The 13724-nt window shown below is 38.4% G+C and overlaps 1 protein-coding gene across 1 annotated transcript in view; it reads right to left on the reverse strand.

Moving 5' to 3' along the window:
• Window positions 1-2349: 2349 nt before the first annotated feature.
• GK5 (glycerol kinase 5) overlaps window positions 2350-13724 on the reverse strand; it is a 67043-nt gene continuing 55668 nt past the window's right edge. The window contains exons 13-16 of the mRNA XM_079101090.1: window positions 9239-9342; window positions 7684-7743; window positions 6855-6988; window positions 2350-4726 (exon numbers count right to left, since the gene is read on the reverse strand). Of these exons, the coding sequence (XP_078957216.1) occupies window positions 4578-4726; window positions 6855-6988; window positions 7684-7743; window positions 9239-9342 (447 nt within the window). The 3' untranslated portion in view covers window positions 2350-4577. The remainder of the gene's footprint in view (window positions 4727-6854; window positions 6989-7683; window positions 7744-9238; window positions 9343-13724) is intronic.

Genomic DNA, 13724 nt, shown 5'->3' on the forward strand with positions numbered 1-13724 from the left:
TTTCTATACCCAAGGTCATTCTTGAATTCCTCTAGGGCCAAGGATGCCATGGGATTATGGTGACAGTATAGTCTGTGATTTAGCCAAACATTTATGGCTAGGAGGCTCCAAAACTTAAAACACCCGCATGATTCTGATCACCCACTTTACTTTTTGGAGATACCCATTTTGACTGGTTTGAGCCAGATGATCTGGCTTTGGGAATTTAAGAAGATGAGTCAGGGATCAGGTAGGTGGTAATAGGTTCAAGGTATGTTTGGGGGTTTTTAACTCTTATTTGAAAAAACATGATTTAAATTTCCCAGAGGGATTCAGACTCCTTCAGGGTATATTCAAGCATTCTTTAGGCTATCTCTAGGATGACTCTAGAATCATTAAATCTAAAGGACCCCAGAGCACAGCTTTATCTCTCCTCAAAGAATTATAAAATTCCTGCCAGATTCCTGGGCTGTACTAGTTTAAAGACTGGTCCTGGTCTCCCATGTGTCTTGCAGAAGGGGCTATGTCTGAAGTTCCTTTCTATAGTGCTACAGTGTTTGGCAATGTTAAGATTCAATCTGTTAGTCATCTCCAGTCAAATACATAAACCCTGTCACTAGAAAGGCTTTGATTATACCTTTAAAAGTTAATATAGCTGAGGGAGTAGCTAAGCGACAGGGTACTTGCTTAGCACACACAAGGCCCTGGGTTCAATCCCCAGCATTAAAAAAAAAGGAAATATAACCGTATTTAAGGGTGTATATCTGTACAAAAATACTTTTGCAAATATACAGACATACAAAGTATTTTTAAATAAACAATACAAGGATTCTAGCTCTCATAACAAAGTAGTCCTTCTCAATCCAACAGAAACATATTTTACTTTCATCAAATATAAACAGTTCCCCATCAACAAAAGTATGTAACATCAAAGATAAAATATGTATACAATCAAAGTTTGCACCTATAAACAAGTCAAAAATTCATCCCACAAATAAGAAGGCACAGTGTTAAGCTCTGGAGAAACAGAATGTGGCTCCTGCTCTCAGGGAGCTTCCAGTCTGGTGGAGGTTTGCACAGAAAGCAGGAAAAAAGAGAAGCAAAAAAGTAGCTCAAGTAGCAGATGGTCTATAGAATACACTAATCCTAAACTGAAGTCCGAGACCTGCAGATTAAGACCACAAAGGCTGCAAAGGCTGGGTAGGGGTGAGTGGGTAAAAATATTAGAAGACAATTACCAGCTGGGGATGAAGCTTAGTGGTGGAGCTCTTGCCTAGCAGGATGGAGGCCCTGGGTTTGATCCCCCAGCATCACCAAAAAAAAAAAAAGAAAAGAAAAGGACAATTATATCATGAGGGTTCCCCGCCTCATTAACCAGCAGCATACAAACCCTATTTGTTTTAAGAAACTACTGCCTCTTTTTTTGCCAAATCCATTTCCTACAATAAAAAGAGGCAGAACAGGAGCACGATACTCTGTTCTGAGTCTTCAATTTTCTCCTCACGGCCCATGGTGGTGGTTCTCAACTGGAGTGATTTTGTCTCCCACAGTGGCAGAGTTTGGAGACATTTTTTGGCCATAGATAGGAGGAGGTTGCTGGAAGCCACAGGGCGGAGGCTGGGGATACTCCTCTGATGCATGGCACTGCACCCCAAAACAAGAACTATCCAGTCCCAAATGCTAACATTGAGATTAAGAGCCCAGGTCATGGGTGGATACAAAAGATTTAAAACCCAGTAAGTCTCTAGTATAAAAGCAGTTAGAACCACTTTAAGATGGAGTGTACAGGAACACTCTTCTCCTTATTGAGACTGCTTAAGAACTAAAAACATCTGATAGATCCATAATGAGAAAATAAAATATGCTGAGGAACATTAGCACATTTATATTTTTTCAAATATTAGCATAAAAATGGCAAATAAATTTGACAGATGGAATGATTTTTTTTTCCCACTCAACTGACTTTGATTATCAATTGTCTTTATAACCACCAAAGAAAAAGTCACCTTTTGTCAGATTGCTTAAAATCTGACAAAAGATTTATTAAACTGTGTCTAAACTGTGTCACTAAAAACAGCCAGAAACAGAAGAAAAAAATTAGCTTCTAGATTCTCAGAAGAAAAAAAATTAGCCATTGATCTTTGAGAAGAAGCTCAATTCTAATGAGAGATATTCAAAGTTATTTTTCTATATTATCTGAAAGGCATTTCTCCTTTGTTTTGTAATTGAATGTTGAGAAAGAAGAATGTGGAGAAGAAATGAACCAAAAAATTTTTAGGGATAGCATTACAATTCAGTTCATCCTAATCCAAAAGACAGAATCATTTCTCAGAATCATTTCTGTCTTTTGATTTCAATGGTGTTTGAAATCACACCATTGAGAAGCAGAAGCCAAGAGAAATATTAACACAACAGAGCTGCTTTCATGTAATTTTGGTAGAGAAGCCTTTAACTGGCCACTAAGCTTTGTAAAAAGGAGTAAAAAGAACGAAAAAAATATCATCTATACAAAGAGACGTAACTTGTTACAGTAAACCAAACCATCTTTGTTTAACAAAAATATCTCCAAATCTTTTTTTTTTTTTTTTTTTTTGGTGCTAGGGATTGAACTCAGGGCCTTGTGCATGCAAGGTATGCACTCTACCAACTGAGGTACACCCCCAGCCCCTATCTCCAAATCTTAATGGAGCTAATGATACTATGTATATGCTACAATGCCTCCATCAAATAAAATTTAGTAACTGAAGAAGACACTTGAAGGTCATGAAAATGGAATCTGCAGAATTGCACTTTAATAGTTAGTCTATCAACTGTATTCTCAAATGGACATAAATGACACCATAAGAAGATTCCCTGAACAGCTCCTCCTCTAGTTTCATTACACAATAGCTAGTTCTACAATGTAGGAATTTTTTTTATGATTAATCTTAATAAAAAGGGAAATTCATTCATTCATTCATGCAAATTCAAATCCCCTAATGCAGGCAGGGACAAATAACATGGAAACAGGTTGGGGGCTGGGCCATTGCCTTAACACAATTTTATACCCAGCCTGAGGTTTCTCCTTTACATTGATTCTAGCAATGAAGTCAGATAGTGGGACAATCCCTGCTCCTCTCTGTGGATTTCTGGCTTGGTGGCCATAGGGCCATCACTACTGTGAATGCACTCTCATCACTTCTATTAGATAGCCACTGCTTATAGCTCAGAGAGATAAGGAGACTGGACAAACATCAAAATGAGACACCAAGTAAAATACTGCCAGGAAGGCAGTTCTTAAGTTACCAATAAGCTAGGGCACTTTTTCAAATTAAACTCTTACCAATTTAGGCACTTAATAAAACCAAAAGATATTTTTTAAAAAATTTTTTTAGTTGTCAATAGACCTTTATTTTATTTATTTATTTATATGTGGTGCTGAGAATCAAACCCAGTGCCTCACAACATGCTAGACAAGTGCTCTGCCACTGAGTCACAACCCAGTCCCCCACAAAGATATTTATGTAAGCATCTCAACAACTAAGAGAGATAAAGAACAGGAGAAGAAAGGCAAGATTTATTTCAACTACCTGCATTTTGTAAAAAAAAAAAAAAAAAAAAAAAAATAGAATGTCACACTTTAGCCAGAAGTTTATGAAAGAAATGTTAGTTGAGAAAGAAACCAAAAGATAATTTTCTGTTCCTTAAGAGTCAATTTCCTTTTTCAGTCCATTAACAAAAATTATTTATATGTGCCTTGCAACATATAAAGAATGCTCAGATTTTGGATGGACAAGGAAAAAGTAAGGCAGTGTCTTTCACCCAGTAAAGACTGACTTAACAGTAAGCTTTTCTGAGAAGGACACTTTGATCTCACATTTGGATATGACATTGAAAAATTACGTATGGCTTTACACATGAAATATTATTGTTTCAAAATTCTACATTTTCTCAGTTACTATTTCTTTTTAGTTTCATGGATTTCAAACAGCCCACTTAATTTCCTTTTTCTTTCTTTTTGTTGGAACTGGGGATTGAACCCAGGAGTGATCTACCACTGAGCTACATCCCCAGTCCTTTTTATTTTTTTTTTTATTTTGAGAGAGGGTCTCTCTAAATTGCCAAGGCTGGCCTTGACCTTGTGATCCTCCTGCCTTCCCAAGTAGATAGGATTACAAGTGTGCCCCACTATGCCTGATTCAGTCCACTTAATTGTAAATAATTAAAGAAATACTTTTCCAATAATTTTGGAGCAAAACATGAATGGTGCCTGACCCAGAATTATTAGCTTTTGGATGCGAAACAATTATATTCCATGTACCAATGACCCAGTACAATAAAGAGAAGGGTCCATAACTGTCAAAATACAGTTGAAATGGTTAATGTCCTGTGGAATTTGCTAGAAAACTGAAGACGAGGTTTGAGGTATTGCTGCCTTAGAATTTTACCAAGATAAAAAAAAGTAAGTGTTTTTTGTTTTTTGTTTTTTTTAAAGAGCAACACTTTTTGTCCCAGTTTGCGAAGCTCATTCTGAATCTTCTCTGCGGTCCCTGTGGTACTGGTCCTCCCTGAGCACTGAAATCTGCAGGTGGCTGCGGTCTTGATGGTTTCACTGAGTGTTAGGTCTTGTTATACCAATTCATGGAGCGTTTCACAGCTTTGACCCAGTTTTCCATACTCATTTCATATTCTTGACATTTCTTCTGTGGCTTGAAAACCATTTCACTTTGCCTCAGTTTCTTTAATTCCTCCTTGTCAGTCCAAAACCCTACAGATGAAAAAGTCATTCTCAGATTTTAAGACAAATGATGAGTCCATAAACTTACTCACAAACTTACATGAGTTGTGCCAAGGGGAAAAAATTACTATTTTAAGACACAATCCCAAATAGCTTGCTACTTTTGAATTTTGTTAGATTGATCATTCCTGGGAATAAATACACCAGTATTTCAAAATCTTTTGTTTTCTAACTTTAATTTTTATTTCTGAGAGGCCTGGCCTCAAATCACTTTTAAAGTAGCCACATGCTGTCATCATTTAATTTCATGACTTGCTATTTAAAAAAAAAAAACAATCTGGGGCTGGGTTGCAGCTCAGTGGTAGAGTGCTTGCCTGGCATGTGTGGGGCACTGAGTTCAATTCTGAGCACCACATAAAAATAAAAATAAATAAAGTAAAGGTATTGTGTCCATCTATAACAAAAAATATTTTTTTCATAAAGCAGTCCAAGTAAGAAATAATATATTTTCTTTTTTTCATCTTTCTCACAGTGCAGGGGATTGAATCCAGGGCCTCCCCCATGACAGGCAAGTGTTCTACCATTGAGCTATCCAGTCTCTTTTTATTTTTTGAGATAGAGTATCAGTATGTTGTCCAGGCTGGCCTGCAACTTGTGATCCTCCTGCCTCAGTCTCTTACAAAGCTGAGATTACAGACATGTGCCACCATGCTGGGCATATATTATTCTTTTTGTTCAATTAAAATAAATGAAGATAAATTGAGATTTTTGTCACACACCTTGACGTCGGTGGCAACTACCCAGCATATGCATAAAATTGAAAGTTGGGAATTAACAGAAGAGTTTCTTTATCAAAGTACAGCATCTTATACAAGTTATTTAAATTCCAATTCAAGATAAAATTGTAGTTCTAACACATACTGCTCTTTGAAATCATGTGATTTATAAGCAAAAGCAGCCAGAGAACACATTTTTTTGGCACTGGGGATTGAACGCAGGGGTGCTTTACAACAGAGTTATATCCCTACTCTTTTTCTTTTTTGAGACAGCCTAAGTTGCCAAGACTGGTCTTAAACTTGCTATCCTCCTCCCTCAGCCTCCTGAGTCGCCAAGATTACATGTATGTACCACTGTGACCATTTGAGAATACATTTATAATTATAATAATTAGTAGTCTGAAATGATACAGGTGTATGTGTATTTATTTATTTAATCTATTTACAGTACTAGGAATTGAACCCAGGGGCTTTACCATTCAACTACATCCCCAGTGCGACCCACCTTTTATTTTTTTTGAGCAGATTCATCAAGGTGCTGAGGTTACCTGAACTTGTGTTCCTTTCTGTCCCTGGGATCATAGGATGCATGCACCACCCTACTCGGCTGGAATGGAGTGCTTTTTAAAGCCAAAGACCAGCCTATTGACAAAGTTCCTCTTCTGTGTCAAATTCTACTCAGGCTCCTCCAGTCTTCTTCAACTAGGCTTCAACTTTTGGACTTCCACGTGTTTTCTAACTTTAGGAAGAATCCTGCCAAGTCCGTTTAGCCAGAATCCCCAAACCTCAGTATCTGATCATCTTAGATATCTCATCTCTACCTTCCCCCAGGCCAGCCTTCAGCAACAATCCTGCTAGGTTGGTTTACCCAGAATTTCCTCGTACCTCCAGTATGTCCTCTTAGTATAATCTTCCACCTACTGATTTCCACCCTGCTTCTGAGCTATAAATTCTCACTTTTCCTTGTTGCATCTGCCACTAGAAAATGCCATTGCAGTAGTCCCTATACCTGTCACAACAGTCTCCCTGAATTAAGTCTGCCTAGTGTTCTTTAACAACTGTGCTTCAACAATTGTTTACCTTAACACCATCTACCCAAAGACCCTCCTCTGCAAAGGACCAAAGCAGCTGAGCATCATGTGCCTTCACCTCCTATCCATTCTCAGGGAAGGAATGAAGGATGGAGAGATGGTGTACCCAGACTTAGCAAAATGGTTGGTCACAAGGTATTTTCTGAGGAAAATATGTTTATGGATCCGGACCTTAATGGACACCAGGGCTTTCCAGACCCTCTCAGCAATTTTGTGATTTGAGAGGAAAAATTCTATCATAGATATGGTTGGCAAGGTAGCTCTCTTTTTAAAAATAAAATTAATACGTACCAACAGCAAGGCCAGCAAGAGAAGCAGCACCCAAGCAGGACATGTCAAAGTGGGCTGGTCTGTCTATATTCTCATTAATCAAGTCTGAAGTCATCTGCATGACAAAACCATTCTTACAAACTCCTCCATCTGCCCTGCGGGGAGCAAGATATAAAAGATAAAAGTTACAAGAACGAAAGCATTATTCATTCTTTCTATGTGGGCTACATATTTTTCTTACATCCTTGACTTTACAAGTTTAATGTTTCTTGTGCTAATGACTGAACCTAGAGCCATGCTAAGCAGGTTCTCTACCACTGAGCTATATCCCCAAACCCTATATGTTTATTTATTTATTTTTTAATTCCAAAACTGTATCACTTAGCACTGACCTGATGACAAAAGGTCTTACTGGGCATTTGCTAAATACTTTCCTTATTCCTGCCATCAATTTTCCCATCTGCTCTGTCTTGGGACTAGTCAAAAAGGCTAAGTAAAAACTAATATAAAAATTCATCTGGACATTATAGCAAAGAAAGTCAATAAATTTGACACTTCTACACCAAAAAGATAGGTAAAACTCAAAAAAGAGATTTTTAAAGATTTATACAATACAAAAATGGCAAGATTTCACCAAATTTCATATTATGTTATATTCTCCAGAAGTTCAAAATTAGCTTTCCTGTCCTCTCCAAATCCCTGCAACCAAGAATTTATTGCCAAGGAACCAACCATACGTTCTTTTTGAAATCCTGAAAAAACAGATTGATGAAAATACTAATAGCAGCTACTACGTACTTCTAATTTCTTATTGACTCTGTTAGAAACAAAGTTTACAAAGTTCACATACCGGATGTTTGTAACAGGAATATGGATCTCTTTCTGCATCATCTCATATAATTGTTTGTTTCTGGTTAAAAAACAAAATAACTATTTAGAGGGCATTCATATCCTAATATTCCTCCTATTCTGATCTCAAAAAATAAAAACCACAGGTTTATTTACTTGATGTTTATAAAACACGTGAAAGAAAATGTTAAGGAGATAGTTGTTAACTACAGAATGCCTAACAGCTGCTTGATTAAAACAGCATCTCAGGGCCTCATGGTTTTCCCCACTTCATAAAGCATATTTTTAATTATTTTTAATTTTACGACAAAATTTTATCTATTACCATTCTACAAAGGAAAAGTAAAACAATTATCTATTTTAAAGGTATCTATTAAGATGAGATACTACAAATAACATTTAATAGAATTCATCAAATACAATTATTTTGTAATCATGGATATTTTATTTTAAACTAAAAAACACAAATATTTCTTATTCATGACAGCTATATCCACCCCTGCAACGGGGATCAAACCTGGGGGCACTCTATCACTGAGCTACATCCTCGGCCCTTTTTTTTTTTAATTTTATTTTTGACACAGGTTCTTGCCGAGTTTTTGAGACTGGCCTCGAGCTTGTGATCCTCCTGCCTCAGTCTCCGGAGTCACTGGGATTATAGCATGTGACACTACTACACCCAGCTCTGACAGCTGTATTCTTAATTTTAACAATCTACACTTATCCCATAACAAAAAGGTCACAGGAAGTATGCATAAAAATAATTCTGATGATTTAGTCTTTGGGTAACAGGAGCATTATAAATTTGAATTCTCCCTCATGAATAAGGAAACTAAACCACTGAAAATTCCAAATTTGAACTTTTCATGCTTAAGAAATTGGAATTTTTTTATTCTCATTTTTTTCTGCAGTGCTGAGAATAGAACCCAGGGCCTCATATATAGACAACACATGCTCTACTACTAGGCTATAACCCCAGCCCTGGATGTTTTTAAAAATCATTCAATTTCAAAAATCAAATCTAAGTAATACTGGTACTATTAAATATGAAAAAAAAATTAGTTCTCAGAACAGATCAGATCATATATAGTATGTTTGAAACTAAGAGCATAAATTAATTTAATGAAAATTAAGAAATTTTCAATTTTTTTGAAGTGTTCATCCTATTTTACTATCTGACTGAAAAAACAAAACTATCCTCTAGTTCTGGAAGGGGTGGGAAAATCCTCCTCCTCCTCCTCATTATCAGCTCCAGCTCCACCCTGGCCCTGCTAGGCATTCTTTCTCTTCATGGGACCTGAGCGGCCATCCTTATATGGAGATGGGAGGGAACAGTCTGCGTGCTTCTGGGACAATGAAGGGCAGGATGTCCACCACCTGCTTGCAGACCCTCATATGATGCTGATAGACAAGCATGCTTGCATGGTGGGTGGGCATGGCCACGCCCAGCTTAAAGATCTGGGTCTGTAAGCACTGAATATTTCAATTTGATAGCACATTAATAAAGGAAATGGCAAAGCCTGAAGGAGGGGAGGAGTTTGGGCAGATTTTCTTACCTGAAAGCTATTGACTCCAGTATTGCTCGTACGAGATGGTGTTTATTGGTAGAAGGCTTCAAACCCATAAAAGAAGCACATGCACAGGGGTCATTTAATGGAGCCTAAAGTAGGAGGTAATAACAACCTATTATTAATGTTCTTAGTTATGCCTATAGAATTGAGGAAATTTATAAAATAAAAACAGGCATGTTAGAAGAATACTTAAGAGTTAAATAATTTTATTAAATGATAATCCAAAAATTAAACATTAGGATGACTTTTTTTCTTCTTTCTTTCTTTCTTTTGGTGGTGTTGGAGATGGAACCACAGGGCCTGGAGCTAGACAAGTGCTCTACCACCCACCTACATCCCCAGCAGGACTGAAGCCAGGGGTACCACTGTACCACACCCCCAGCCCTTATTTATTTATTTATTTATTTATTTATTATTTTGAGACAGGGTCTCACCAAGTTTCTTAGGGCCTTGTTAAGTTGCTGAGGCTGGCTTTGAACCTGTGATCCTGCTGCCTCAGCCTCCCGAGTCACTAGGATTACAGGAGTACACTCTCACACGGGGCATCAGAGTAACTTTATAATGACATTTAAAAGTTAGTGTTACTGGACTTAGCTAAACGCTCTATTTGAGCTCAGATCAAGAAATGGTACTGAGGCATATAATAAGTAATTATGAAGAGTCAAGTGTTATAAATATGGAAATGAAAAGCAACAGTGGGGGCTGGGGATGTAGCTCAGTTGGTAGAGTGCTTGCCTTGCAAGCACAAGGCCCTGGGTTCAATCCCCAGTACCACAAAAAAAAAAAAAAGAAAAGAAAAGCAACAATGGAAATCCTTTCTCCAACTGCAAAAAAAAAAAAAAAAATTTTTTATGCAGAATACCCAGGGCCTCACAAACAAATGGCAAATGTTCTACCACTGAGATACCCCCTAGACCCTTTGTGTTTTCTGAGACAGAGTCTGGTTAAGTTGCCCATGCTGTCCTCAATCTTGCCATTGTCCTGCCTCAGCTTCCTAAGTAACTGGGATTACAGGGGCATGTCACCAAGTTCAGCTCCAACGGTAAAGTTTCTAGGCTAAAATTGCTTATTATGACTTGTGACTTGTTGAGGATGTAAATTAGACTTCAGATTAAAAAGAAAACTATAGCACAAGAAACATGCTTTTCAGTGGCACCAAACATACTGTCAGACTTTTAAAATACACTCTTCAATTTTTGTGTTACTGCCTAACACAAATTATCCAGCCTCACATTGTCTTTAAAGAATTAAATCTTGTGACTGGGGCTGTGGCTCAGCGGTATAGCACTGGCCTACCATGTGTGAGTCATTGGGTTTGATCCTCAGCACCACATGTAAGTAAAAAAAAATAAAAGGTCCTTCAACAACTAAAAAATACTAAAAAAAAAAAAAAAAAAAGTTAAAATCTTGCCAGGTGTGGTGGCACATGCCTATAATTCTAGCAATTCAAGAGGTTAATGCAGGAAGACCCCAAGTTCAAGGTCAGCCTCAACAATTTAGTAAATCCCTCTCAAAAAATAAAAATATAAAAAAGCACTGGGGATGCAGCTCAGTGTTTGTAATGTGCCCCTGGGTTCAATCCCAGGTCCAAAAATTAAAACAGAAAAGAAAAAAAAAATTGGGGGGAGAGTATCAGGTATTAAACTCAGGGGCACCCGACCACTGAGCCACACCCCCTGCCCTATTTTGTATTTTATTACAGAAAGGGTCTTGCTGAGTTGCTTAATGCCTGGCTTTTGCTGAGGCTGGTTTTGAACTCACCATCTTCCTGCCTCAGCTTCCCCAGCTGCTGGGATTATAGGGTTAAACACAGTATCTTTTTCCTTAGAAAATTTCTCCCACTCCTTCTCCTGGTTAATTCATACGTTCCCTCCAAATCTTTGCTCCGTTTCCTGAGAAAAAACTTCTGACTCCAGAGACTAGATCAGGTCCCACATTATATATTTTTATGGAATCCACAATTTCCCACGTACCAGTTTATGGATACATGTTTGCAGGAGTATTGATTCCATCTTCCTCACTACACTGTAAACGCTGTATACAGAACCTTGTCTTATGCTCACAAGGTGTCTCTAACCACTTTATCTGGCTCCTCAGAGAGGACCAATTAACATTTAAAGAATAAAGGAACAAATAATACTTTTGCTAATTACTTAAGAAATTCCAACAGTGGAATGAATCTGACGTAATTTTCCTGTGTACATATATGAATACATCACAATGAATCTCACCATCATGTACATACACAAGGGAATCCTAATTATAAAAAAATATATTCCATGCTTTTATAATTATATCAGTATAATTATACTGTCATGTATAATTAAAAAGAACCAATAAAAACAAAAGAAATTCAACATTACACCCGATCTTTACTTTAGCTATGATTTTCTTCCTACTGTGATTTTACTACAGCTTTTCAAATTTATTAACATCAGTTTGTGATTTTAATCAGTATAAATTGATTTATATAGTAAAGCTGGCTTATTTGGTGATAAAATGCTATAAAATGAAGGTTAGTCATATTTGGCCAGTTTAATTAGTTCTCAGTAGTATGCTGCTTGTCTAAATAAAATTACTTCTTTCAGTGTATTACATAGACTGACCTTAAATCACTTTTGCACAAATAGCTCTGAAGACACTTTGCTATTAGCAACAGGTTAATTTGAGGGGAGATAAATTCCATAGAAACTTCGGATTTCTTTACAGGTTATAACATCCCTCCTGTTAGTCCATGTGAGTCTGTGGGATGCTCAGGTAGGAAACAACAGGAAGGTCTTTCTACAGGCCTGGACACATTTCACCACGGCAGACGGCTCAAGCCACACCTACAGGCTGTCACTGCCAATCCTACTAAGCCTCCACAGAACCATCGACCAACAAGGAACAGCAGCACTCAGCAAAGCTCTGTTTGGCTCCCCAAACAGAGCTATTTCCTTCCCAGGGCAGAGACTGTCTGCCCCAGGGCCCTTGTGACCACCAAGATCTCAGCTGAATCTGACAGGGATTTGCAGGATGGTTAATGCTATCCCTCCTGTCGTTGTCAACTTAGACCTTAAGTACACGCTCCTCTGCACCTACTGTGTATTCCCACTGCCATAGATTTTATGTTACACCATGAGGCAGTCTGACAGAGTGGTTGGGATCCTGCACTCTAGAGTCAGAATGTTTAGGTTCTAAAACCAGTTCTGCCACTCACTAGCTATGTGAGATCAGACAAGCAATCTAACAGCTCTAAATCTCACTTTCCACACTGGGGATGTAGTTCAGTTGTAAAGTACTTGCCTAGCATGCATGAAGCCCTGAGTCACATCCCCAATATCATCAATCAATCAATCAATCAATCTCATTTCCCCCGTCTTCAGAATGGGGTGATGAGACTATCTTCTACCCTGTTGAGTTACTGAGGATTAAATGAGATAGTGCACACGAAGAATTTAGGACAGTGGGTTATGGCAGCACAAGCCTGTAATCCCAGCTACTCAAGAGGCTGAGGCAGGAGAATCAAGTTCAAGGCCAGCCTTAGCAAGTTAGTGAGGCTCTGTTGTAAAATAATAAGTGAAGTGAAACAAAATGAAATGAAATGAAGCAAGACTGCGGATGTAGCTAAGTAGTTGAGCACCTGCCTAGTGTGAGCGTCTAGCACCTTAAAAAAACAAAGAACAAACTTAGGACACATCGGATGCATAGTAAGCATCCACAGGTTAGCTGCCATCACAGTTACTTATTATCATTCCTTGCCTAAACCCTCTACAGTACTACTGCCCTTTTTTTTTTTTTTTAATTTTTATTTTTAGTACCGGGGAGTGAACCCAAAGGCATTTTACCACTGAGCCACATCCCCAGCTCTTTTCATTTTTTATTTTGAGAATGGATCTCGCTAAGTTATTTAGGGTCCTGCTATGTTATTGAGGATGACTGTGAACTTATGATCCTCCTACCTCAGCCTCCCCAGTCAATGGGATCACAGGGGTGCAACACCACGCCCAGCAAATATCTTTTTTTTAGTCAGCATTTTCATCACTGTGACCAAAAGACCTGACAGAGCAACAGAGGACAAACAAGTTTATTTGGGGTTCATGGTTTCAGAGGTCTCAGTTCACAGATAGCTAACTCCATAGCTCTGGGCCTGAGGTGAGGCAAACATCGTGAAGGAACTGTATGGAGGAGGAAAGCAGCTCAGGATAGGGCAATCAGGAAGCAGAGAGCGCCCTGCTCACCAGGGACAAATCAGGCACTCCCCGGTGACCTATCTCCTGCAGCCACACCCTGCCTGCCTGCCTGCAGTCACCACCCAGCTAATCCTTATCAGTGGATCCATTCACGGATCAGGTTGTATCTCTAAGCAATTCTCCTCTGAACGTTCTGCACTGTCTCACCCCCGAGCTTTTGGGGGACACCTCAAACCACATCTAAACCACAACGCTCCTCATCCTCTGAGACTGGGACGTGGCTCACAGACCTGTCCATC

Source organism: Sciurus vulgaris, assembly GCF_902686455.1.
Source record: "Sciurus vulgaris genome assembly, chromosome: 10".
Lineage (NCBI taxonomy): Eukaryota > Metazoa > Chordata > Mammalia > Rodentia > Sciuridae > Sciurus > Sciurus vulgaris.